At 42.5% G+C, this 24,091-nt stretch overlaps 1 protein-coding gene and 1 long non-coding RNA gene across 3 annotated transcripts in view; both read left to right on the forward strand.

The window, feature by feature from the left end:
• Positions 1 to 24,091, forward strand: part of C19H20orf194 (chromosome 19 C20orf194 homolog) — a 107,955-nt gene that overhangs the window by 70,130 nt on the left and 13,734 nt on the right. For both annotated transcript variants that reach the window (XM_032461940.1, XM_032461941.1), the window contains exons 22-29: positions 2,882 to 3,028; positions 4,095 to 4,183; positions 4,585 to 4,686; positions 4,963 to 5,080; positions 6,813 to 6,901; positions 8,182 to 8,340; positions 11,945 to 12,070; positions 18,707 to 18,744. In XM_032461940.1, coding sequence (XP_032317831.1) covers positions 2,882 to 3,028; positions 4,095 to 4,183; positions 4,585 to 4,686; positions 4,963 to 5,080; positions 6,813 to 6,901; positions 8,182 to 8,340; positions 11,945 to 12,070; positions 18,707 to 18,744 — 868 coding nt within the window. The remainder of the gene's footprint in view (positions 1 to 2,881; positions 3,029 to 4,094; positions 4,184 to 4,584; positions 4,687 to 4,962; positions 5,081 to 6,812; positions 6,902 to 8,181; positions 8,341 to 11,944; positions 12,071 to 18,706; positions 18,745 to 24,091) is intronic.
• On the forward strand, positions 14,553 to 18,700 carry LOC116657969. Its single transcript, XR_004313166.1, has 3 exons — positions 14,553 to 14,565; positions 16,381 to 16,383; positions 17,332 to 18,700. It is a non-coding gene; the product is annotated as an uncharacterized LOC116657969 (long non-coding RNA).

Here is a 24,091-nt window from a genome sequence, read left to right on the forward strand (position 1 = left end):
ACATTTAAAATAATATTTTGGATATATTCAATTAAATGAAATATATTATAAATAAATACATACATACATATAGTCAACTGCATTCATTTAAAGCTTTGAAAGATGTATACACTCGTGAAACCACCAGCACAGCCAAGATACAGATTTTTGTTACCTCCAAAAAGTTTTCTAATGCCCATTATTGGGTCATCTTTTCCCCTACTTCTGATTTCAGGCAGCCACTTATTAGCTTTCTGTCACTGTAGATTAGTTTGCATTTTCTACAGTGTTATATAAATGGACATCATACATTCTCTACCCTTTTGAGCCTGGCATTTTTCACTCAGCATAATGATTTTTAGATTCATCTGTGTTGTTGTGTGTATCAATAGTTCGTTCCTTTTTATTGCTTATTAATGAGTAGTATTCCATTGTATGGATATGGCATAAAATTTATCAGACTAATAATTTAAAACTAAAAAGTATTTCAGAAGGGAATTAAAAGGCAAAAACACAGAACAGGGAAACCGTTTTGGCAGTTAAAAAAAATGAGTTGTTATTTCATTTCTGTGAAGAGCTCTATCAACATGAAAACTCCGAGTGCCAAGTCATGAGTGTTCAGAGGGCATGAGGTTAGTTAACAGATAAATGGAAGTGCCTCAGATACAGCCTCTACTCTACGATGTGTAACAGTAAATTAGTAAAGAGTAGATCAAAAGTAGAATAGATAAAAGGTGAAGTAGACTATGTAATACGAATGTCCAGCCATAGGAGTGAGCTAAGAGGGGTGGGGTGCAGTCTCTGAAAATATTTACAGATAGTTTGCAACAACATGGTAGATGCTAATGGTAAATTAAGTTTTAAAAACAAGATATGCAACTGTAAAAGTAAATATGATTTCCCACTACCTAAAAAAGGCAAATCAGGGAATGAATAGGAAGAAAAGACTAGAAGGAAAAGTATAGTTAGCTGTAGTTGGAGTTAGGTGATGGGACCTTGGGTTGACTTTTTTTTTTTAACCTTTTTTCTCTATTCTATTTTTATATTTGTTTCAAATTTTTATTTAATGAACATACGACTTTTATAATGAAAATTTAAATACTAAAAAAGCCTTTTATTCTAAGATGCTTGCTTTTGCCACACCTATTCAACATAGCATTGGAAGTCCTAGCCAGAGCAGTTAGGCAAGAAAAAGAAATAAAAGACATTTAAATTGGAAAGAAAGAAGTAAAATTTTATAGCAACGTGGGTGGACCTAGAGATGATCATACCAGGTGAAGTAAGTCAGAGAAAGCCAGATATATAATACTACTTATATATGGAATCTAAAAAAATGATACAAATGAACTGATTTACAAAACAGAAATAGACTCACAGATGTAGAAAACAAACTTACAGTTACCAAAGGGGAAAGTGGAGGTGGGAGGGTTAAGTTAGGAATTTGGGATTAACAGATACACACACTATATATAAAATAGATAAACAGCAAGATCCTACTCTATAGCACAGGGAACTATATTCAGTATCTTGTAATAACCTATAATGGAAAAGAATCTGAAAAAGAATATATATCTGTGTATTACTGTGCAACTGAAACGTAAATCAACTATACTTCAGTTTAAAAAAGAAGTACAATTTCTGTTCACAGATAACATGATTTTATATGTAGAAATTCCTAAAAATTCTACACACACACCAAAAAAAAAAAAAAACAACTTAGAATTAATAAACGAATTCACCAAAGTTGCAGAATACAAAATAAACAGATAAAATCAGTTGTATATTTTTACCCCATTGTTGAATAATCCAAAAAGTTCTTAAGAAAACAATTCCAATAAATTTAACCAAGGAGTTGAAAGACTTGTACACGAAAACCCACAAAATGTTGCTGAAAGATATTAAAGACCTAAATAAATGGTAAGGCGTCCCATGTTCATTGGTTGGCAGACTTAATATTATTAAGATAATAATCCTGCCCAGTGCAGTCTACAGATTCAGTGCAGTTCTGATTAAAATCCCAATGACGTTTTTTGCAGAAATGAAAAAACCTGTCCTGAAATTCATATGGAATCTCAGGGGATTCCCCCTACCAAATAGCCAAAACAATCTTGAAAAAGGAAAAAGTTGGAGAACTCACATTTACTGATTTCAAAACTTACTGTAAAGCTACAGCAATCAAAAAAGTGTGTTATTGGCCTAAGATCAGATGTATAGACCAATGGAAAAGAATAGAGAGCCTAAAAAGAAACCCTTGCATATATGGCCCAATGATTTTCAAAAAGGTGCCAAGATCATTCAGTGAGAAAAGGGCAGTCTTTTCAACAATCAGTGCTGAAAAAACTGGATATCCACATGCAAATGAATGAAGTTAGACCCCTACCTTATACACATACAAAAAAAATTAACTCAAAAATGGAGCATAGGCCTGAATGTAAGAGCCAAAACTATTAAATTCTTAGAAAAAAACATAGGAATACATTCTCATGTCCTTGGATTAGGCAGTAGTTTCTTGATTTGACACCAAAAGCAAGGCAACAAAAGAAAATACATATAAATTGGACTTCATCAAAATTAAAAACTTCTATGCATCAGAAGACACAAGAATGTTTTTCAAGAATGTGAAAAACAGTCCAAAGAATGGGAGAAAATATTTGCAAATCATGTCTGATAAGGGATTAATACCCTAGAAAAAGTTGACCTGTTTAGTTTTGGAGAAAAGGCCCTGTACTTCCTGTATCTCCTGAAACCAGATATTGGCAAACACATCTATAATTGGACCCCAGTAAACGACATAATGTGAAAATAATTGCACTGACATTTGCCGTATGTATTCTGACAGTACTTGTGAGGGCTGGTATTGTGCAAATGGCTTTTCTCACTGATGCTCCCTCTTTCTCTTTAGGATTCCACCAGTATTGTTGCTGCCCTTCTGATAGATTTCAAAAGTTCATTGCTGCCTCATCTCCCAGTTCATTTCCATGGATCAAGCAATTTTCTGATGATTGCCCTTTTCCCCAAATCAAAAATATACCAGACATTTTACTCAGAGGTAACATCAGTCTTTATTCAGCAAAACAACTACTCTCTTTTTCCTAGCAATTTAGTTGATAAGGCAGTGTCTCAAGGCTAACAGTGAGGTGATGAGAGGGAGAGTTGGGGGGGTTGGTAGGGGGGTAGTTTGTGGCTTATTCTAATCCCTTTGGGTCTTAGTCTAGTTAGGACTTACAAGGGACAAAAAAGATTTTTCACAGAAGCAAAAAATCCTTTTGTTCAGTTCCTTTAGGTCCTCACCTTTCAATGGCAAGGACACTAGTCTAATTTCCCTTTAGCTACTTTATTGAATTGTTGGGCCCTGCCTGCTGGGTTAGAGCTCTCTACCCCACCCTGAATTCTCCCTCCCTGTGGTTCACAGGCCCTGCCCTTGTGAGTGGTCTCACCTGGCAGGCTGCACACCTCAGGCTCTCAGCACAGATTGCACGAGTGAGGAGCTTACCAAGAATTGTATGACCCACTTAGAGACCAAGCAGTAGCCAAAGCCGTATGAGTGGCCAGTCTCAGGACTGGTGGACTTGCTTGGAAAAGTGTGATCACAGCAGCTTGTGAGAGGACAGTCCCTCCCCCAGGACAGATTCTCAGAACGTTGAGGAGACAAGAGCTGGCCTTGGCTACACAGTGGCTCCTAGAGCTGATCCGTGTCTGTCTTACTGCCAGAGGGTCCTTCCTACCTCCTTGTGCTTGTCCTTTCTAGGCAGCCTCTTCAGCCATCCATCTGCCTCTAGGCAGGAGTTGTTTGAACTGCTCTTTCTGTCTGGCCCTGTCACCAGGGAAGAACATGCCCCTGCTGCCAGAAGAGCGTCACTCGATACTTTCCTCTGTGCTTCCTGGCCTCTGAAGGAGCAGAATCCCTGGGAGAGGAACCCAGAAAGAAATTCTAGTTTTGAAAAGTACAGAACAGAATTGCTTCAGGCCTCTATTTTTGAAACAAACTTGTTTGTTATGATGGTTTTTCTCTGTACTGACAGTCTAGATTTTCAGCAACCATCAAATCCCCATGTGGGTTCCATATCCTGTTGTTGGGTTTAAAGTGTTCTTTACTCAAATTCTGTTTTGTTTAGGTCTTCTCCCCCTGGCAACAGCAGGCTAACTCAGGGCTGTCTTTAAAAGTGATCCAGGAAGATGGATTATCTGTGGAACAAAAGAGATTGTAAGTGGCTGCCTTCAGGGTTTGTGCTTGCTTCCCTAAGCTGTGTGTGTCTGCTCTCTCTGTAGGCTGACTCACATTATGTAACACAGAGGTCTTGGCGTCTAAAAGGGCCAAGACCGTCATTTCAGTGCTGCCAGCTCCCAGGTAGCCAGTGCCCTTGGGGAACAGAAGTCAGGAGAGATGAAATCCACCAAGAATCAGAAACCTGTAGTATTACCAAGGGTTTCAAGTCAACCCTCCTATGTGGGTAAACTAGTCATCCTGCATTAATACTGGATTTTGATTAAGTCAGTAAGATGCTTGTCACAGGATTTTGGCTTGAAAAATGTCAGAACAAGTTATGTAAAGTGTGTGTGCTGTAGGGAGATGGAATTCTAATCTGCGAACCTTTGATATTCTAGACACTCCAATGCGCAGAAGCTCTTCGCTGTCCTGAGCAATTCTGCTGGGGAGAAACGGAGTCCTCTAAAGCTACTCTCAGCCAAACTCCCAGAACTGGATGGGTGAGCTCCGTTTCTGTTTATGGATGTTTAAAATTCTGGCTTTTGAAATGTCAGAAACTTCAGTGTTGGTCCTTTCTAAGCTTCTTTTTCTTTCTTTATAGCTTCTTAAGGATCATTGTAAAAGGTAGTAGTGACATATCATATACAGCTTTATTCTCTAGAGAGAATCACTAAGGTTTCTTTTTCAGCAGTTAAATAAGAAGTTTCTCATGTGAGTGGGCACATTTAGGCAAGACTGGTGATGGTAACATAATAGCATTGTCTTTGTTTTTCTAGGTTTCTCCAGCATTTTGCTGTCAGCAGCATTAGTCGGGAACCTGTGATGAGGACCCATCTCCCTGTCCTGCTGCAACAACCTGAAATCAACCCTACTCCCAGAGTAGAAAACGACAAGGTACAGCAGCTCACCAGATATGTTGGGGATTCGTGGGAAGATAATCCTATAGCCTGCCCTTGATCTTCAGTGTCAGTTCTAACAGTAGGAGCTCAGGCGGAGTCCCTTTTTAAGACTCCCCACTTCCCTGGATACTGATGTAATAATACACATGAAACCTGCTGTATACAATGACTGTGTACAGGCGTCTCCATTAATTCCAGTCTACCCCCATGGCAATGATGAAACCCTGGCATTTTGCTGTGCCCTCCCATTGCTTCTGCAGGTTTTTAAACTCTTGCCCAGTACTTTTACGCCATCAGCTCCTTCTGGTTGCAACAAGGATGTACCTGGCAATGGGTGACACATTGACCTTAATAACGGGAAGGGCCTCGTCAGTCAGGCCTTGCTGGCATCACCAGCATACTTTATAAACACTGTCTTCCCAAGAGTGGATTTTAGTCTACTCCTGCCTCACACTCCCCTCCTCTTCACCCCTCCCACCATTTCTTTAGAACCATATGTTGTAATATGCTCTAAGAGGGCATCTATTTCTGTGCAAATCTAGAAGACACTCAGCTGCAAAAGGGAGTAGAAGCACTAAGCAGTTAAGAGCCTCATTTTTTCATTAAACCGGAGTTTAAAAATGAAAATGTTATATCTCATATGTTTTATAATATATATTATTTTAATATATGTATTTTATATAACATGGTGCTATAGGACTGGCCTTAAGAAGGTGTCTGGCTGTGAGCATATGTGCTGGAATTTGAGAGGCTGAAGACTGGATGCTAAGGAATGGGAACCAAGATGCGGAAATTGGGATAGGAGGAGGATAAAGAAGTCAGATACATGGAATACTGCTCGCAGGGGCAGAAAGGCATATAGCATAAGGGTCTGGTCAAAAGGGAGGAGGGAGAACTATTTCCCACAAAAGAAGAGGGATTCGTGGCCATCTCTGTGCTGGTGTGACCAGCTCAAGTGATGACTGCCACCAAGCTGAGCTTTAATCCAAGTTATTTGTGACCAGGCCTGTCCTAGTGAGTCTTGTGTATTGTGAAATAAAACTCTTAAAGAGGCTTTTGCCATACTATGTCACGGACATCATTATCCTTCAGCAGGTGCATGGTTCTTTCCCTCCACCACTTGACTCCTTTGTTAGTGAATTTCTTGAGTTGCATTGGAATGTCTACCTGAAGAGGGCCCTGTTTTCATGTAATTGTGTGCCAAGGTTAGGAAAGTCTAGCCTGGCTCCTCTTCTCCCCATCAGGGTTCAGGAGTGCTTCCTCCACCCAGTCTGTTTCCTTCTCTCAGGCCATGCTGCTTGGAAGGCTGGGGCAGCCAGACAGAAACATCCAGGGCCACTTCCCTCCTCCGCTGAGTTTACCACAGCAGTTTAGCCTCTGGCATTTTTGCCCCAGACCTCCTTTTTGCTCAGCATTTTCCATTATATTTTAATTCATCTAGTCACAGCATCTCCATGAAAAGTATCGTAGTGACAGTACATTTTATATGGTATTTGCTATGTGCCAGACATTGTTCTAAGCACTTTGTTTACATATATTAACTCAGTTAATCATCACACCCACCCTACAAGGTAGGTTGTGTTGTGAACCCAAGGCCACCTACCTAGGGAATACTGGTGCTGAGATTCAAACCCACAGAACCTGGTTCACGAAGTCAGTTCTCTTAACCTTTTACAGTGCTGCTTCTCAATTGAATCACAAACCCACATGACTTTCCTTTCATGTAGGTGATTATCAACATTGTAACTGGCCTCCCAGGCTGTCACGCTAGCGAGCTCTGTGCTTTTCTGGTCACTCTGCATAAGGAATATGGCAGGTAAGTATGGCTGCTGCCTTTGCTTTGGGGGAAGCAGGCCCAGGCACTGGCAAAACTTCAGCATGCACTGACGTAGCGGGTGTCAGCACAGTGGTCATCCATCCGTCCATTCATTTAACACGTTTGTACTGAGCACTTCCTGTATGCCAGGCACTGTTCTAAGTATAAGGGACAAATGAACAAAACAGGCTAGAAAATCTCTGTCCTCATGGAGCTTACTTTCTAGTTTGGGAAGATACAGTTAACCAGATAAGGAAAATAGTATATTAGCTAGCAAAAAGTGCTCTGGAAAAATAAAGCAGGAGAAGGCTATAGGGTATGCCTGGCTGGGGGAAGGATGCCAGTTTTGAATTGGGTGCTCGGGAAGGCCTCACTGGGAAGGTGACATTTAAGCAAAGGCCTGAGGAAATGAAGGAATGAACCCTTGGATATCTGGGCAAGAGCTCTGTAGCAGCAGGACCAGCGTGCTCAGAGGCCTGGGAACATGCATGGTCAGCAGGGCAGTTCAGGACCAGGGTGGTGAGAACTTGAGAGCTGGTGGATGTGATCCTCCCATGACCACAAGGGGACTGTGTGAGTTCAGGTGCAACTGGGACATGCTGGCTTAGGGGAAATCATTCATCCATCACTTCCACTTGGCTGGCAGGTTGCTAAAGAACGCTTGGTGACTGAACTAGGTGTTTAATATCTAATCAGTCTGCCTCAAAGTAAAGCGTCCTGCAGGAGGTCATATAGCAGAATTGAGAAGACTGAAATTGCCTAGAAGTTTGGGAGTTTAGAGTGCAAGATTGTGAGGACTAAGGAGGTGAGTTTTGGAGAGATACTAGGAAAATATCAGACCTCCTGACCAGGTCCCCCTTATTTCCATTGCTTTTGTTCTATAAACAATCTGAATTCTTCACCCTGCCCATTTCTTATACTTAGCAGGAGTTTTACTGAGAACCAGACTGAAGCCATTTTATTGCATGGTCCTTCAGGAGATCACTGCCTGTTCAGGAGTCTTCCCCAGCTCTGAAATCTGTTGGTCATGTGCTTACCTGATCTTTTTCCCTGGGGCAAGGTGTTTCCTGTCAGAAGCTCCAATAGTAGTGGTCTTAGGATACAGGGCCCCCCATGCAGCCATTGCCCTCTGCCTGTTTCAATGGAGCCAGTATTGTTTTCTCCTTTGTGGGTTCACTGGGCAGAGTGTCTATGGGAGTACTGGTCTCATCTAAATCCACTGGCTGAGACTTTGGGCCATCAGGTGACCCTCAGGCTGAGGTTACACTTGCCATTTCCAGGTGGATGGTATACCGTCAAATCATGGACGGCTCCGAATGTTTTCATGCTGCCCACTTCCAGAGATACCTTTCCAGTGCCCTGGAGGCCCAACAGAACCGCTCTGCCCGCCTGTCAGCCTACATCCGCAAGAAGACCAGGCTGCTGGTGGTGTTACAAGGGTGAGTGCTGGACACCTTCTGAGGTAGGATGGTAACGTCGCCGTTACTGTTATTTCATGTGTGGCTAACCTGGGGCACAGAATAAACAGCACATTCATGAGAAGTGTCTGCTACACTGAGATCCTTCTGCAAGCATGGATTCCTGTTGTCATCCTGTGTTCCAGAGTAGCTGGTATAGATTACACACAAGCTTTAAATTTGGCTTCAACATCATAATAACCCCCAAAGGGGGGAAAGTAGAGAGGGAGGTTATCTTGGCAAGATGCTTTGATAATTCTTGTAACAGTAGTGGCCCTTAATTCTCTTCCCTTGCCATCAGGCAAGGCAGGGGAGCTTCGTCTTTTTCTGTCCTCCCTCCCATGGAGTTACAGTGACAGCCCCCACACTCTAGCCTTGAGCCCCACCATCCACAGGATGGCTAGTCCAGGAGGGTTTCCTTGGACCCTCAGTGAGGAGCATGAACAGTCCAGTTGGGCAAGGAGCACCCTGTGAGGATAGGTTTGACAGAGTGTGTACCACCACTTGGGGACCCTGGCTGCAAGGAGCTTCCCTTGACCTTTTCTGAGAGCTTCTGGGGAGGAAGCAGACCCATCATGCAGGCACATCACCTCCTGGGCCCAGAGGAGAACGTGCCAGGTGGGGAAAACATGGGACTGTGCTCTTCACAGGTGTCATTATAGTTGATGACTAAGAAGCTTTTGGCAGTTCTCACGAAGTGCTTTTGTGCTATGCTGTGTTTTTTGTCCTCATAATAATGAGCATTTGCAATTGGCTAATGGTTTCCAGTAAAGAATAGGTCCACATCCAAAGCCCTGTTTAGTCTCCTGGGTGTGTTGGTGAGAATTGGAGGAAAGCTAGGCCAGTGGTCCTGCAGAGGGCAGGCGGGAGTATGTGCCCTGCCTGGCCATATTTCTTATTCTTAAGACCTTTTTCTCACACCTGCTCTGGGCCTCCCTTCTGTCAGCCCCTTTGTCCTACTTGTGGGCTGATGTGGGAGCCACAGAATAAGAAGGCTTGAAACCTCTCGTTTTCCATCACCTCTGATGGTCTAAAGAATGGGCCTGCCGCACTTCGTCACCTCCCGCCCCCTCTCCAGAGTTAAGAATCATTGGGAGTGTGGACCTGGAGTCAAATTTAGTCACTTGACATTGCAGTTGAAGTCATTTCCATCTTCCATCACTTTAGAGAGCATCACTGGCTCCCTGTCTCTGACTGTGCAGGTCTGCAGAGATGCCGGCCATCCTGGCTTCTCTGGGCGGCAGTGGCTGTGCATGGCCAGCCCACACTTGTGTTCATAGGCCCAGCTCTTGCCTAGTCACAACCCCAGGACACAGGAGCCTCAGATGGATTTCCTGCTCTGGTGCTCACTGCGACACTTTTCGTACAGGCCAGACCCATTCTTTTGAGGCTCAGCAGGGAACACATGGCAGCCTCTTTTACAGCACATCCATCTCCTTTAAGCCTGGTGTTGAGGCTGTTGATGTAGGGACACTTCAGAGGCTTCTCAGGTTGAGAATTTTATTCCTTGAATGTGGCCTTTGATTTATAAGATTCTGTGCTATGGGGCAGTTTTCTTTTGCCCCTAGAGTGGCCTGATGGTTCCACGTGTTCAACTTACACGCAGGTGGGCAGTGGTACTGAGCTTTGACATCAAGTGGCGCTATTAGTTGCTGTTTTAAAAATTGAATTAATGTAGTTTGAAATGATAACATTTTAGAAATAGTGGACAGATTAAGTTTGTCAGGAGTTATGAGGGGAGGGGGCAGGAGGTGGGTGAGGGTGGTTATAAAAGGGCAGCACAAGGGAGCCTTATGGTGTAGGAACTGTTCGGTATCTGATTGTGGTGGTACATTTAGGAGCCTACACAGGTTACAAAATTGTATAGAACTTAATATATACACACAGCTAAGTAAATCTGGAAATCTGAGTTTAAAAAAAATAATTTTAAGGGATTCGAAGGGCTATATTTGTTTATACTCTGGAATATTGTAAAATCATTCTTTAAGTTATATACATTTAAAACAAAGTATCTCTCAAAACAAAAATTGCATTAATATAAAAGGAGGCAAAATTGTAGGCTTAAATTGCAAATGTAAAAGAGAGTCCAAAAGACACTTGTGTGGAATATCTGTTGTTGCAGAGGAAAGAGAGTTAAAGCCTTGCTGGGTTTTTGTCTTCTGTTTTGTTTTTGTTTTTAATGAAGAGAATACTGACAAGAAAGAGGCAACATGAAGAGCCAGTTTTTTGCTTTCATCATGCAGTCAGGACAGTGTAGCCAAAGTGGCTGGTTATGGCCTCCAGCAGCTGGATCAGTGTGCTTCCCTCTGGGATGAGGGCTGCCTCCTGCTGTCCAGAGGCCGTGCCCAGGATGGTTATGGGGCAGGGGCTGGGGAGGGAGGAAGGGCCTTAGCAGGGTCCCCCATAACAAGTAGAGTGACACTACAGGCCTCCTCTCTGCCTCCGTGGCTCCTGGCTGCAGTGCCCAGATGCATCACCCAGATGCCCTGGCCTCACCAAGGAGCCTGGAGCCTGTTCTTCACTCTAACTTTTTTCCATTAAAATCAGTAAAGATTAAAGGACACTTTGAAAATTTGGGAATTCCCCAGCCACCCTCTCTAAGGGAAATCTATTGCATTAAAATAACCAAAATCTTCTGGATTGGCTTATAAATCTTTCATTTCTCTTTACCCTAATAAATGAGAGACTCTACAGCTCATACCAAACATGGACAATAAAAAGCCCCCAAACACTTCATTTTAGAAGAGGGGGAAACGTGATGCCAAGGAGCAGGGTCGGGGCACTTAACCATGAGCAGTAAGTCCATTAAACACGACTACAGAGAGATTTGGAAGGAAGCTGTGGGGGGTGATATAGGCAGGAGACGGTAGCAGTTTAGACCCGGTGGTAACCTTGGAGTATGAGCGTAGCTGTATTTTGAAAATTGAGAGAAAATGGAGTCAAAGAAGACTCCAAACAAATCTTTTGGCCTGGCAGCTGGAAAGAGTGAAGTCTCTTCTTCTGAGAAGGACAAGGCCTCCTCCCCTGGGGGAGTTGGATCATGAACATATTAAGTTCTAAGTGAAAAATATCAAATTGGCTCTGGAAGTCTGGCGTTTGGAGGGAGTTCCAGGCAGGAGATATGAATGCAATTGGTGTTCGACAAGCATCTACTGACCTGGAGAGGTATCTGATCCTCTTTTTCCTGCCTGCATATGCAGTTCTATGAGATGGAAGGAGAGGAAAGAGCGATTAAAGAAAACAGACCAGCGCAGGGGCTCCTACCTGGATTAGAAAAGAGGCCTAAAGACACCTAATCCCGCCCTCAGAGCCCCAGGGTCACTGCAGGCTTCCCTCAGGCGGGTGGGGAGTGGGCATTTTCCTCTCAGTCTTGCCCAGTTAGGTCTCATGGGACTCAGAATACAGAAACACGGTGAACTCCAGGGGCTCCAAGTCACGAAGTGGGGTGACCCCAAGGAATCCAGTTGCAGGCTCCCTGTTTTGGTTTTGTTCCACCCTTGCTCGCTCAGCCGCTCAGCAAGCACTCCCTGCTTCCCCTGCTCTATAGCCCCAACCAGTGAACTCATCTTTCCTCCTCTTTCCCCAGCTACACAGATGTTATTGATGTCATCCAGGCCCTGCAGACCCATCCAGACTCAAATGTCAAGTCCTCCTTCACCATTGGTGCCATCACAGTGTGCGTGGAGCCCCTGAGCTGCTACATGGAGCACAGGTACATGCTGAGGACCACCACCAGCCCTCAGGGTGTGGTGTGCTGAAGTACACAGAAAGCGATTTTCTCCCAGCCACCAGAAGGAGACACACCTTGATGTGTGTTTGTCTTCTGGAATGATTCAGTCTACCTTCTATATAATAAATGCACAGTTGTTACTTGATTAGTGCTGGGTCCTCAGAAGGCCCTTTTGGACTGGCAGCTTCTCACCACTTTTCTCTGTGCGCTGGAAAGTTACCCTTTCTAGGGCAGTGGGACTTGAAACAGCTTCTCCCAGAAAAAAATAATGCCCATGGCAGGCTTTTCTTTTCCTCTTTACTGCAGGGGAGGGGCCTTGTATCCCAAGGCACTGGAGTAGTTCACAGATACTTTTTCATATGGTTCAGCCATCTTAAGCCCATCTTACCTCAGTCAGTGCCATTGATTCTCACTACTAACAGGTGATTTTTTTTTATGTATATACTTTGGAATTAATATAACAACAAGGAAAATTGGTTAGCAGTTCACCCATAATCTCACTAACTCCATGTAACTGTTACAAATTTTGTGAACTTTGTTCTGGTCTTTTAAGTAGATGCTTTTTTATAATTGTGGTATACATATAATTTTATTTTCTTCCTCTTAGGTTAGCATATAAACATATTATGTAAGTGAACACATGTGTTCCTGTTTCACAGTGGTAATTACATTCTGATTGGTTATGGAATTGTGTGTGTGTCTGGACAGAACTGTCTTAACCAGCTCCCCACTGCTGGTTACATGGGATGTCTCCAGCTTTTCACTATCATAAATAATGCTGTGGGAACTCTGTATCCATATACATTTCTCAAATTTCAGATAATTTCCTTAGAGTAGATTCCTCAAAGAGATGCTATTAAGTTATTGATCAGTTTTATTACTCTCACATTTCCGAGTTACTTTCTGAGTCAGTTTTACAGTGTATACTGCCCCAATGTTGTCTGGAAGTACCTGTGTCATCACCAGAGAATTCCTCACGGGGAAGTTTCAGACATTACATGGTCCCCTCATAGAACTATTTGAGTTTCACTCCCTTTAGCCTAGTGGAATGTATCCCAGGTCTGTAGTGTGTGATTATGGTTTTGGAATGTAAAAATATCAGTGACAAAATCAGAAACGTTAGGAAGTATAGGAGATCACAAATATTACTTGTCAATAAATCAGATTATAGATTTGCTGATTTTTTAGATATTAATAAGAATTTTCCAAACTTCTTAATTCCATCCAGAGAGTAATTTACTATAATGCTCTGTTAGAAAACTAATGATTGGCTCATGTACATGGGTGCACATGGAATAGAATAAGAGAATTAGGGGACCCATGGTCAAGAATAGAAAATTACTGAATAAAGTTAAGCCCATTCCGTTAAGAAAAAAAGTAAGTAGCCAGTGTTAAGCCCATAAATTAAAAAAAAAATGCTTGCATGGCCAACTCTGGTAGATTAAAAATACGACCACAACAAAAGCATCTCCTTCTGTCAAGAGTTGAATCTACTCACCCTCTGAATTTGGGCTTGGATGTTGTGACTTGGCTTTGGCCAGTGAGACATTAAAAAGTTTGAAACCAGCAGAGACTTGAAAAGCATTTACCCACTGGGGCTTGCCCTTTCTTGCTTCTGGGAACTAAGACCACATTATGAAAAAGCCTGGGCTAGGCTGCTGGAGGATGAAAGACCGTGAGGAGAGAGAGGCCCAGCCATCCATTCCTACCATCTAGACTGAGACCCCAGCTGGGCCTGTGAGGGAGACCATCTTAGACAATCATCAGCCCCCCCAGCTGAGCTGCCCTACACCCAAATAACACCCAGAATCATGAGAAATAATAAATCATCATTATTTTAAGCCACTTAGTTTTGGGGTGATTTATTACACAGCAGCAGCGTAGGAAAATACATACATCCGTACACTTTTTATTTTTTATGCACTATTGATAGGACTGTAAAATGATATCTCTTTGGAAACAAATGTGGCTATTCCATTGCTAGAATTTTATCGTACAGTTATATTTGTACAAATGTGCAAAAATATATATGTATAGGGGTATTTGTTTCAGGCAGAATTCTTAATTCCAAACAGTAGGGCCACTCCAGCATGTTTAGCTGGGGAGGGATTTACTAAATGGCATAACAGCTTGCAGAGTCTCCAGGAGGGTCAGTCTGTGTTGACTAGGCAGCCAGGAGCAACACTCAAACCTCCTGCAGGACTGCCCCAGTGAAGGGGATGTCTCAGCCACTTCCTCTACCAGAAAACGGAGTCTGCTTACCACACATTCTCTCACTCACTGCGCTCAGTGCCCCTTGGAGTCTAGTTGGTGGAACTTAGGTCACATGCCTGCACCAGACTGCAAGAAAGGCTGGGGAAGAAGTTTTCTGCCATTTACGAGAGACAGGGTTCCTTTCCTAAGTCCAAGCCTGGAAAATGGAAAAGGTGGTTAGAAGGTACGGAGCAATCTGAAGTATGTCAAGTGTGCTCTTCCATGTTCAAGGCAACACTGTTAATAATATCAAAGAACTGGAAATAATCCAAATGCTCATTAGTAAAAAACTGGTTAAATTTTGGGATATTCATATGATGGAATGCTATGCAGGTATTTTTTAAAATCAAGTGGATTTGTATGTACTAACATGGAAAAATGGCCATAATATTTTATAAAGTAAGAAAAGCAGATTGTCAAAGCAATATGTATTTTTTAAATGTTTATTTGTACATGCATAGAAAATACCTAGAAGGATACATACCAAGCTGTTAATAGTGGTCCCTTCTGCGAAATGGTCAGTTCCTTGGGGACAAATGCTGGATGATGGGGAAACCATTTGATATTTTATAGTATTATATATATTGCTTTTCTTTTTTAATGCAACAGCTTTATTGAAATGTAATCCACATACCATAAAATTCACTCTTTTAAAATGTGCAATTTAGTCACTCCTCATTCCTTCCTCCTCCGAACTGGCAGCTAGTCTACTTTCTGTTTCTGTGGGTCTGCTTATTCTTCACATTTCCTATAAATGAAGTCATACAATATGTGGTCTTTTGTGTCTGGCTTCTTTTACTTAGCATAGTGTTTTCAAGGTTCACCCATGCTGTAGCATAGATAAGTATTTCATTCCTTTTTATGGACAAATATTCCATTGTATGGATATATCACATCTTTTTTACCCATCAGTTGATAGACATTTGAGTTATTTACCCTTTTGGCTACTATAAATAATACTGCTTTGAATGTTTTTACAAGATTTGATATGGTCATATGGTTTCTGTTTTCTTTAGTGGAATTTCTGGGTCATATGGTAACTATATATTTAACTTTTTGAAGAACTGCAAACTATTTTCCAGAGCCATTGCACCATTTACATCCTCATCAGCAATGTATGAGGGTTCCAATTTCTCCACATTTTCACCAATACTTGTTATTGTCTGTCTTTTTTATTTTGGCCATCCTAATGTGAAGTAGTATCTCCTTGTGGTTTTGATTTACCTCATACAAACGATATCAAACATTCTTTCACTTGCTTATCAGCATCTTCTTTGGAGAAATGTCTGTTTAAATCCTTTGCGCATTTTTTTAAATTGGGTTATTTGTCTTTATTAAATTGGAAGACTTCTTCGTATATTCTGAATTCAAGTCTTTGGTTTGTATGATGTTAATTATGGATTGTATATTATATTTATAATTACATTATAAATTATTAATGTAAATTACATTTACATTATAATTATAATTTATAATTTTGAGAATCAAGTTTTTAAACTCTTAAATTCAGTGGGTTTTTTTTAATAAAGTGGGTACTTTAGCAAAAATAATTTGCCTCTTTGCTTCTAATCATGCTTTATTTAAAAAAAAATAGATGGAGGTAGAGCATAGTAGGGCTTGTATTTCCTCTCTGTGAGGTGAGTTAAGTGTGGCTTCTTGAATCTAAGAGGTGGACTTAGTTTGGATTCAGGACAAGTCTGTATGAGATTTATGAGATTTACCTGTTGTCTTTATGGATTTCTTTCAGTGAGTATTGAGTGTCTGCTGTGTGCCATTACAGTCATTGGGGGGGGTCAACAAGGAATAAGTCAGCTCAGATCTCTGCTCTTGTGGTATCCACATTTTTGTAGAAATGCACATAGGAATAGTGGGACTCGTGTCTGGGGGCAGATTAGACCAGTATCATCATTTATTGATTGACTAAAATTTTATATAAATCAAGTACTTGGTTGGCGTACTACAAAATGCATGATACCACATCTATGTAAGGCTTAAGAATATATTATAATTATAGCTATTTTTGTTACTTAGAGAAAGAGCTGGTCAGTAACCTAGTATATCCATTATTTCAGTGTTTGTTGTTGTAGAAGTTGCCTGCTGTACTTAAGACTCCTGTGCCAGACGCTCTTAAATAATATTACAGTTTAGTAGGGAGAATGATACGAAGAAAAGGAAAAAAGTGAGCCTACATTTGTTTTGCACTATTTGTCAGGCACTGTGATGCTTACTCCTTTCAAGCATCAAAATCCCCCTTAGATATTGTGGTAGGTATTTAAGGTAGACATCATTATCATATTTTAACATGAGGAAGCTGATGTTCGGAAAAGCTAAATAATTTTCCAAATGCCACAGCCAGGACATGTACACAGTTAATCATGATATACAGTAGGAAGTACCATAATAAAAGACTCATGTAAATTTGTAAGAAATATAAAGAAGCAATGATAACTCATAGTTGGATTAGGAAAGAAAGCCAACATACGAATTTGAAGGACAGGGATGCCAAAGATGCCAAGATACGAGAAACGACATTCCAGTTTTAGGGAATCAAATATATGTGCAAACCCATGTGTTCTCAGTACTTTCTTTGCAGCTATTTAAAGTGAGCAGCTTGTGCGGTGGGGTATAGCTCAGTGGTAGAGTATGTGCTTAGCATGTACAAAGTTGTGGGTTCAATCCCAGTACCTCCATTAAAATAAAATGGAATGAAATGAGCAGCCTAATGACCCTACCCTGTCAGAGGTGTAGAACGGGAGCATCCAGCCTGTGATTGGATAAGATGCCTTGAGGGGGAGCATTGCTCAACCTTGTCTAAGCTGTCTTGGTGTGAATTGATGTGAACTGCTGTGAGAAAGCAAGCAGGGCCCTGAGAAGGGCTTTTAAGGGCACGTACTCTAAACAGATACTTGATGGGGACAGACACTTTCTAAGAACGTGTTTGCTGTGCAGTCAGCCATTCAGTGGGCTATGGGTGCAGTGAAGTCACTGAGTTCTGTTCTTGGGAGACTCCGGTGTGAATGTCTCTTTCCTTGTTCCAGGGCTCTTGACCTTGCTCAGAGCACATGGAGTTTCCTCTGTGGAGTTCTTCAGAACTCATGAAGGAGTCAGGCAGGTGAACTAGATCCACAGTCCAAAGTGGTATTCATCCAGCTCATGGATCCACCAAATTTGGTTCCAAATGGTGTGTGTCTGGCTGTTTTCAGAAATCAAATTAAAAGATGAGGATTTGCCACTACCAAGAAAATTGCAGGAGGGAAATTCCCCCAGTGTTTTGAACAACATTAATACCTGCCAGCCAGACCAGCAGCAATTCAGAAGGGTGCTTCAGAAAGCATCTTACTTGCAGGGGAAGAAATCACTGGAGCTCTGTGGTGCCAGACAAACCTGGGGCCCTGTATAAGCCCTCCCACTTGCTACCTGCATGTGGGACCATGGGCAAAGTGCTTGACTTGCTTGGCCACTCGAAACTGACTCTTTTCAGCTTTTAAGTACCCAAGGTACAGGGTGGATGTGAGAATAAAATTGTGTCTGTGAGCTGCTTGCAGTGCCAAGCCCCTGGTAAGAACTCGGTAAAAGGCACCTATTCTCATCAGTGTCAGCTTTCTTTGCTGAAAAGAGTACTGTGATGTTTTAGAAGTTTTAAAGCACCAAGAGGGTGAGTTTTTCTCGAGCTTACTGCAGAGCTACAGTTGTTAGCTAACTCACACTTGGGATTAGTCACCCTCACCTCCTGCTTCACTTGTGATGCAGTCACTCAGGTTCCTGCATTTTACTCACTTGAGCTCTGAATGGGATTAAAGGGGAACCAGGATTCTGTTGTACACATAAAGGGAAACATGGCAACTCTGGTACTGAAGACTCCTGGTGTAGTTAGGCAAATGTAATTCTCCTCACTTTCCCTTGAAATTGCCCCTTTAATATCAGGACAGTATCTCTTGGAGGGGTTGGGAGGGAGCCCAAGCTCTCTTTCTCCATTTCCTATAGTCTTGAGAGCTGACCCTGTCCCCAGTGTACCCTCTTCAGTATTCCACCAGGAGTTGGCCACGTGGGAACTTCCATATCTGGGGTGTCTAGCTTAAGGAACTTTGGTGCAAAGCTATGAAAATCTTTTGTATAAACATGGCTATCCTTGTGTGAAACTTTTGAAAATTGTAAAGCGCTACAAAATTTAAAGAATCTTTCAATAGAACAATAAAAATGGAAACAAACAGACAAACATGACTATCTTTAATGCTCAGTGTTGCCTACCTGTTGCCCCACTGAGTACGTCTTCTTGTATGTTAGTGATACTCACGTTTTTGTGAGAAATAATCAGTGAAAAATTTGAGATTAATAGTTTTAAAATACTTCTTTTTTTCTCCCTAGATTTCTCTTTCCTAAATGTCTTGACCAGTGTTCACAAGGTAAGCAACATGGCTTCACTTCCTGCCTGCATGCCTCTCAGTTTCTGTTTAGATGCAGCAGACTTTTCTTTATGCTCCCATGCACTGTTCTGAAATCTAAAACAAAACAAAACAAAAAACTGGTCCAGGGAAAACTTTGGCATTTTTTTTTTTACTTTTATTGTATTTGGTAGGCAGATAATAAGTTGCCGTGGCAACACCTCTTCGGAGCTGGTCTTAAGTTTGCCCTGGCCTTCCAGCTAATATCTGTGGACTGAGTAGGTGTTCCTAACCTCTGAATCAGCAAGATCTTGATGTATTTCTCCTGTCCCATGAGTGCAGAGTATGGTCCAGTAAGACCTTCTCCCTTAATTCCCTGCTACGTACACTGAAATTTTCCACATCTCCTTGATAACATTTAGATAAACCACCCATCTTGTAGATTACACTCAACCTTGCATTGTCCTACCTTCTGGCAACCCTGGAAGCAGTACTTTTTAGTCATATTATCTTTGGTGGCTGGAGACTCAGAATAAATTCTGAATTTCCTACAGTAGTGACAAGATGCTTGTGGTTGTCAGAAGACCTAGAGTCTGGGCTTCCTTAAATACCCCAACAAGTAGAAATCAGACGGAAGAAAATAACTCGGCATCCCCAGCACAATTTTGCTCTGCTGATCCCATTGCCAGTCTACAGGGAGTGGAGGCAACAGAGCATACCAGAGCTGTTGTCTTCAAAGAACTGAGCCGGGGGCTGTGCAGGGCAGGCGGCTGGGTCACTGGAGAGAAGAATATGTGTGTTGGATTGCTGCAGCAGGGAGTCTCAAGTCCAGCTTTTAGAGGCCTCTATAGCTTTCTAGGCACTGCACCCCAGAAGCAGGGTTGAATGGAGGTTGGCTGGGTCTATCCACAGTGTCCACCCAGGTAGATTAAAAAGGTTTTATGGGGGTGGGTCAATAGGATCTGGTATGAACTAGATATGGAGCCTGAGTTGAGAAAGGAGGTATCTGGGATGACTTCCAGGTTTCTAGCTAGGGAGATTGGGAAGATTGGCAGTATCCTTGAAATAGAATGCATGGGACAAAACAGGTCCAAGAGATAACCAAGGAGAGCTGTCCTTAGGTACATGTATGGAGATCATGATCAAAGCCAAGCGAGTGAACTATAGTCAGCCCCTTGTCCACATGGTTATTGCCACCCTGGTGCACCTTGACTCCTTGGTACTTTCTCCTTTGGTTTCCCTCTGCAGTTTTTGCATGTGGGGAAAGATGATTGGGCTGTCCTGGTGAACAGCCTTAGGGAAGTGCTCTGTCTTTACTGTGCATGAACCTGGGCCAGTATTACAAGAGGAAAGCCCTTTTAGGCCAAGACAGAATGAGTTCTGTCTGGCATTTGGTAGGCATTTTCATGAACACTGCCTTCCAACTCATTGTTCAAAAGCAACATGTGTGAAATTCCATGCTTTTGTAAAGAAAGCTAGGGATGTGATCAGATGTGGGCACATGACCTTGAGGCCATATATGCTGTTTTCTGAACTACAAGGGGCTTGTGCAGTGACAGTGCTTGGTAAACATCTTCCCCTTGCATCTGGGTGCAGAGGACCCTATAGACTGGTCTGTCCTGGCTCGCAGCATGAGCATGGGCTGTTTGGGAAGGGAAGAAGTAAGAGGCAAGTATTCTTTTTCCTTGGAGATTTGGTGGCTCACTTGGAGGTGGGCTTTGCCAGCAGAAGACAGACATTTCATGTCCTGAAGGAGCAATTGCCTCCCTTTGTTCCTGTTCATGAGACAAGCTCCTAGATTCATTGCTTTTACAACAAGGGATTATTTTATGATGAGAAAACCACTATATTGAAGCCCCAAGATGATGTGTATTACAGAAATCCAAGGATTAGGAAATAATCTCAGTGCTTAAACAACAAGCGAGACTGTTTATAATACTGGCTTGAAAGCAGAGCTCAGATATTTTACTAACATGGCCTGCTTTTAGATGTATCTGTAGATAGACAAAAGAAGTCAAATTTGTTTTCTCCTGGGCTTCTGGAAGCTTTTAACCATAATGAGATGGTCAGACAGACCTCAGAGTCGTTTCTCCAGTCTTGAGAATCGGCCAGGCCAGGCTGCTCACTCACTGCCCAGACTGATGAGACATTGGCCAAATCCAAGTATCCACTTCTTGATACAGAGCAGAAGGAAGCTCCTGGCCCAAGCAAGATGAAACTGCCCGTCGTGACCTCTTCACCCTGTGCTCCAGATAACTGCTGTACCTTGCCTCTAGGATGGCATTTCCTCTTGGCAGGTAGCAGTTTGCATAGCTGGCCTAAGGAATGCCGGAGATAATCCTTTTGCTTGTTTCCCCATAAAGAAAAACCCGTTTTCTATGTCCAATTCCTGACCTAGAATCTGAAGCCCACAGGGTTTATCTACATGATACTTAAGGGGCAAACAGGACTTTGGGCAAGGTGTTTGTCAGAGACCCAGACCCTAGTCTTTCCTTGGGCAGGCCAGGCCTGTGCTTATGGCCCTGGTGGGTGCCGCTTGAGTTGGCATTTGCGCTAGTTAGACTCTCCAGTTTCTTTTGCCCAAGAAGATAGTAAACAGAGTCCTGTGGCCTTTATAAATCTTTTCTTAGCCTTTTCTGGTTCCTCACTGCAAGATCCACCACAGCTGTTCTAGTTTCCAGCGCTGGGAATCTCATGGGCCTCTTGTAAGAGCCAGCTCCCCTGTCTGCTGTCTCTGGAATGTGCTGAGCCTTCTAGAACCCTGCCTGCTTCCCCACTGTGCCACATCCTGGGCCTGGCCGCCTGACCTTGCCTTACTCAGTTTTCAGAGGTCCCAGCTACTTCCTGTGGCTGCAGCAGAACATGGCCTTCTGGCTTTGGGCTCACCAGGCTGTCCTCACTGCCTCCTGGCAGCCTCCAGAATGACCTTTTTAAATGGGAATTGGGAGCACAGACATCTTCATTAGGAGGTTTTCCTGATGTTCTGGCTGCTGATGGTCCATCTTAATGTTAAAGCTTCTGAACAGAAAGACATGTGAGAAACCTTTTTAAAACAGAATAAACAAAGGGCTAATCTATTCTCCATTTGAGTTCCTAAGTCTTACGTTACCATACCTAGGTTATACATGAAGACCTTGAGGATAGAAGTTTTAAGTGTGGCAGAAGCTGTTAAGAAAATGTGGTTCTGTTTATTCCTGTATACGTGTATATGCATTGACTATCTGAGGAGGCATACCCCAAATCTGGTTATTAGTGGTTTCCTCTGGGGAGGAGAAATAAGGCCCAGGATGCCAGAGGAACAGGGAAGAAGAAACTTTATACTGAAGCTTATGAATTTTGTACCAAAAATATGTATATACCAATAAATTAGAAACCTTTTCAGGTAGCTATCTGAAGAATGAGACTTGCTCAGACTAGCAAGTGGGAAAAATTTTGGCATGTGGGTGCCCACAGCTTAGCTGTTCAGGCAGCTGCCTCGGAGGTCAGATTGCATGTATTTGTTATTATAGTTGGTTTATTCGTTCATTTATTCAGCAGACCTTTATCTAATACCTACTCTAACCCAATCGTGGGGGATTAGGAAAGACTTCTGAAAGATGTGCTATTCAAATTATCTACACCTATTGGAGGAGTTGGCCCAACAAAAAGTAGGGAAAAGATGGTTCCAGGCAGAAGGGACAGCAAGACTGAAGGCCTAATGGTGACTAGAGTACGCCTAGGGCCTTGGAGAAGTGCAGCGTGGCAGACAGGCCAGGCAGCTGGGAAGTTTAGATGCTAGCCTAAAAGGAATTGAAGTGCATTGAAATATTCCAAGTAGGGAAGTGATTTGATCAAATTTATGTTTTTGAAAGCTAATTCTGACTACAGTAGGAAGAATGACTTGTAGTAAAGGAAGCCTGAAAGTAGAGAGAGAGAGCAATGGTTTGAACCAGGGCAAATGGTAGCAGGGACTGAGAGTGGAGGATGGACCGTATGTCCCAGGTTTGGGGGACTGGGCAGTCGATGTGCCTTTCACCAAGTGACCAGAAGAGGAGGCCGAGCTGCACTCACCACTTGGGTGTCAAGGGAAACCACTGAAGAAAGTCACCTTTGAATCCTCAGAGGTCTCTCAAGCACTGTGCAGAGGCAGATGGGCCATAACTGCCTAAGGCTGACTGACTTGCTGTGGAGCACTAACAGATATCTGGAAAGAGTGGGACACACATCTCAGAACCAAGGAACAGGTAGATCGCAAACAGCCCATAAGCACTTAGGAAGCAGGTTCCGTGCTCAGCAATCGAGCCCTAACTCCTGACATCTGTGGTCCCAGGCATATTGTATACAGCCTTTTGTGTGTGCCCTGTCCCCGTTGTAACACACGACCATTGGCATGAAGCTCCTAACCCTGTTCGCTAGTCATGAATGGAATGCACCCAGGGGATTTCTGAGGATGGATTCAATCTTTAGAGTTTTGGAATGCTTTTTGTAAGTATGACTGGTGAGAGGAAGGAATTATCACTAGTTGCTAATTGCTGTGGTGCAGGGCCCACACACCGCAGCCACCTCTGTCATTTTGAGGAATGGATCCGTCCAGGCCCCGTAGTGTACATGTTGGGGTCCCATTCTCAGATGATGAGATGGTGGTGGTAGTGGTGACAGGGCACATACAATGAGTTCTTCCTCTCAGTAGCCTGTGATGTGCATTTCACTGCTATCCTGGAGGTATGTGTTCCCATGTAACAGAGGAGGAAATTTGGGCTCCGAGAAAAAGTTGAGCAGTTTGCCTGATGTCACCCATGAATAATTGGTGGAACCCAAAATTCAAACTCAGGTTTGCTTGGCTCTCCAGCCCATGTTTTAATCTATACATTATACTATCTTTTTACATTTATATGAAGAAGATAAATAAGAATATACGCCTTATACTTTAAGCACCACCTATTTCATTAAAAGAAGCTCTCATAGTTTAGAGACAGGGAGACAGGAGGGTGGCATGAGAGGAGGATAGGGAGGGTAAGGTACTGGAGAAGATTTTAAGGAAGGAAGGAAGCTTTACCAGAAATTTTTTTTTTAAAAAAATAGCTTAAGTGATTAAAAACAAGAATAGTATAGTATGAATATAGTATGCCACTATTTGTAGAAAAAAATTTTATATACACTTCCAGCATATCTCTAGAATAGACTCTGATAACTGTGCTTGCCTCCAGGAAAGGGACAAAGGTGGCTGGGGAGGAAGGAAATTTATTTTCTCTGTGAACCTTTCTGCACATTGTGAGTTTTGCCCTCAAAAACTAAGTATAGTTAAATTTTTTTTTAAAAAAACTAAACACTTGACTGAAGTAAAGAGTATTAGTAAAAGTCCTCTGCACTGAATATTCATTATTCAGGA

This window comes from Camelus ferus, chromosome 19 (assembly GCF_009834535.1).
Source record: "Camelus ferus isolate YT-003-E chromosome 19, BCGSAC_Cfer_1.0, whole genome shotgun sequence".
NCBI lineage: Eukaryota > Metazoa > Chordata > Mammalia > Artiodactyla > Camelidae > Camelus > Camelus ferus.